The sequence below is a fragment of the Nematolebias whitei genome, chromosome 9 (genome assembly GCF_014905685.2).
Source record: "Nematolebias whitei isolate Nwh7 chromosome 9, NemWhi1, whole genome shotgun sequence".
Classification (NCBI taxonomy): domain Eukaryota; kingdom Metazoa; phylum Chordata; class Actinopteri; order Cyprinodontiformes; family Rivulidae; genus Nematolebias; species Nematolebias whitei.
The window spans coordinates 40,989,282-40,992,652 of record NC_056506.1 but is presented as its reverse complement, the minus strand read 5'-3'; the positions used below and the strand labels follow the sequence as shown (position 1 = coordinate 40,992,652).

The window sequence follows — 3,371 nt, the reverse complement described above, 5'->3', positions numbered from 1 at the left end:
CTCGAGGCTCAATGGGATTTACCTGTCTAAATAAAGGTTGAATGAATGATTTGTGTGGAACTTAGGGAACTATCTCTTGATGTAAGCCTACATGTTTTTTTTTCATATATACTTTGCAGTTTTTATACTTTAAAAGTCATAAGCTTCTCCTCTCTTAAATTCACATTCATTACTGAAGCTAGCATTTCTCAAAGAACAGTTGCTTAGATGCTAAAGTTTGGAGTAAAGCTCTCAAACTATCTGTTCACATTCAAAGCATGTGTTGGGCGTGACTCTAAGCTACTATCACAACAATTTTCAACTTATTATTTGTGAAATAGACTAAGTTAAAGGCCATCTTGACCCTTGTTTATTCCAAAAGCAACTCAGTTGTAGGTATTTATCCACTGTTTACATTTTAGGAGGTTTAATAAAATCTGTCTCGTGGTTAATACTCATTGCTCCAGGTAAATAAATCACAAAAATGTTAAGTCAGGTCTGGACAGATTCTTCTTGGTTAAAACCAGGACTTAATTTGTAAACCGATCGATGTCGGAACACAAATAGTGGGCGACCCAGTGATGGTGGTGGAGTCAAGCAGCCGCCACCACCCCTTGACAGTTGTCTGGACAGTTCTGAGCCCGACTGCTCTGTCTGTTCATGGTGGTGGGCTCCTGTCTGGTTAACTCGGCACTCACCCCCACCATTCTTCTAGGGGCGAAGATTTTTTTAAGGGTAGATGTGTAAATGCTACTTGCAGCTCCTATATGCTCATAAATGGCTGTTGTGTTTAAAATTAGTGTTTATGTAATTGTTTTCAGATTTCATATCCAATATAAATTTTATTCATTCAAGGCAGTCAAACAACACCGGATCCAAGCTGGATCCAAGCAAACAGTTACCGGAATGCACCCTGTCAAAATAAGAGAGTTCCCGGATCCTGTTCTGGCAGGATCCAGCTCAAATTAAGCCCTGGTTAAAAAGTTGCGTCTTTCATCCGAAAGACTTGATCAGTCTGAGGCCTGCCACAAACTCAGTCATATAAAAAGCACCTTTTAAAAGTAGATCGACCCAGTCTGCCAACAGACAGTTTGTATATTTACCACTCTATGCCCAGATATTCTAGTGGAGGCCTAGCATGACCGCCCCCCACCCCTCTGTAGCCTACCCTCCTTATTGGCACTCCTAGCTATAAACAATTAATTTGTTTAATAATAACCAGAGTTGTGTGCTGTAGCAAACACTCTAAATCACATAATTTTTAACCCTTTTTTTATTCCATTGAGCTTTATTTTGTTTATTGAAATTAATATTTGGTGGATTTGTTTTTGTGCTTGAGGACTAAATTAAAGATCCACCTCCAATTCAGCATCAACTTTCAGACAATTAATCTCACAATATAATCAACCATTTGGTGCAGAAAAGTTTTTGATTGAATCAATCAGTCAAGTTATTGATGAAGTGAAACAACTCCAAACAACAGGTTGTAAGCCCAATATGTGCTACCTTTGGTTGGCAGGCCGTCAACTGAGCAAGTCCTCTGGATGGGGGGACAAAACGTTTTTACTTAAAGAAACTGGTCCAGATGACACAATTTAACCTTTTTCGTTGTTAACCATTTTCACACTGATGGAATGAAATTGTTGTCCTGGAAAGTTGACTGTGGTTTTTTTGCTAACAAATCTGTTGCTGTGGACAAATATCTGCATTTAACGTCCAACTAGACCTGATCTTTATAGTATACTCTGGAAATGTATTTTTTTTTGGCTTAAACATTTGTTTTTTTAGTTTATACCCACCTGCCACAAAGTTTTCTGATAGATGTACCTTCAGCTGCATTATCTGTTGTAATGAAATTGTGGAAGAACGTTAGTATACTTTATAAATAACTTGATAATGATTATGACCTTTAAGAGTCAACAAGTGTGATTAATCAGTTGTGCCATTTGTGCTCTGTCCAGGTGTGGTTCCAGAATCGGAGAGCCAAGTGGAGACGTCAAGAAAAGATGGACACCAACACCATGAAGCTCCATGACTCCCCCATGCTGTCATTCAATCGCCCCCCAATGCCTCCTAAAGTTGGGCCGATGGCCAACCCGATGCCACTAGATCCTTGGCTGAGCTCGCCCATTTCAAGTGCCACTCCCATGCACAGCATCCCAGGCTTCATGGGCTCACCACAGGCCCTGCAGCCTACCTATTCAAGCCATAGCTTCCTTAACAGCGCACCTGGAATGGTCCAAAGTATGCAGCCCATGGGTCCACCACCCTATCAGTGTCCTCCCAGTTTCAGTGATAAATATCCCATGGAGGATGACAGGAGTTCCAGCATTGCAGCACTCAGGATGAAGGCTAAAGAGCACATTCAGTCGATGGATAAAACCTGGCAGCACATGTAAAATCATAGATGAATAAGAACAAATTAACTAACGTGAATGTTTACAACCTGTTTTTGGTTTCATGCAAGACTTAAAGGGACACGAAATACCAAAGATGTAAGAACTGTCACTAATGTGCAACGCTCAGACGTGTTCATTTTTGATAAAACTATTTTTAGCCTCAAGAAACTTGAAACAATGCATGCAATGTTTTATTATTTTTTTCTTTTGCTTGATTGTTTTAGCTCCAGATGTTTAGAGACACTCATAAATGTTTAGGTGTAAATAAACAAATTTGTATATGAATTTAGATTTTATCGTAACTTGATAATAGAAAGATGTAGAGCCATATTTTCAGATAATATCTCATTGACAAATATCAACAAAACCATAAGTTTATTGTCCTAACTGTGTGGTTTTTATTGTTTCTGCTTATGGTGATAAAATGTTCTGTTATTAACACCTTTTACCTAAATGGGTGTGCAGTTTTCTAAACTTCCCTGATTTGATAAAATCTTGCTGACAAATAGATTGTGGTTTGATTTTTTTTTTATCTGGTTGTAAAAATCTCAGTTATTGTTGTTTTGTGTGTGTAACTTTAGATTTAACAGATAAGCTTTATGTGTATTTGTTTTATTGGGGGATGCCTTTGTTCAATTTACTGTTTTACAGTAAATCATTATCCAGCATTTTAAGGAATCTTTTATTTTAAAAAAAAATCTGTTTACTAAGATTTCACTTTGATATCGGTTTAAATGGAGTCCTTTAAATAATAAAAATGGTCTTCTGAGGAGCACTGAGTTCTGATAAGAGAGGTGAACGGAAGTCACAGAGCGTAATCTGATTTGGAAGCTAATTTAAACAGACAAGCATGCATCTTAACACCTAATTACTGCTTTTAAAGCGATTAACCCTGGATTCTCAGTCACAGACAGAATGGCCTCAGATAGCCCTGAAAAAACACTTCTCAAAACTTGGTCAAGTTGCTGCCCCCCCCCCCCCCCCCCCCCCCCC

General features: G+C 38.5%; 1 protein-coding gene across 1 annotated transcript in view; it reads left to right on the top strand.

The window, feature by feature from the left end:
* Positions 1-2,698, top strand: part of LOC119414722 (retinal homeobox protein Rx2) — a 6,832-nt gene extending 4,134 nt beyond the window's left edge. The window contains exon 3 of the mRNA XM_037681829.1: positions 1,941-2,698. Coding sequence (XP_037537757.1) covers positions 1,941-2,378 — 438 coding nt within the window. The 3' untranslated portion in view covers positions 2,379-2,698. The remainder of the gene's footprint in view (positions 1-1,940) is intronic.
* The last annotated feature ends 673 nt before the right edge of the window (positions 2,699-3,371 follow it).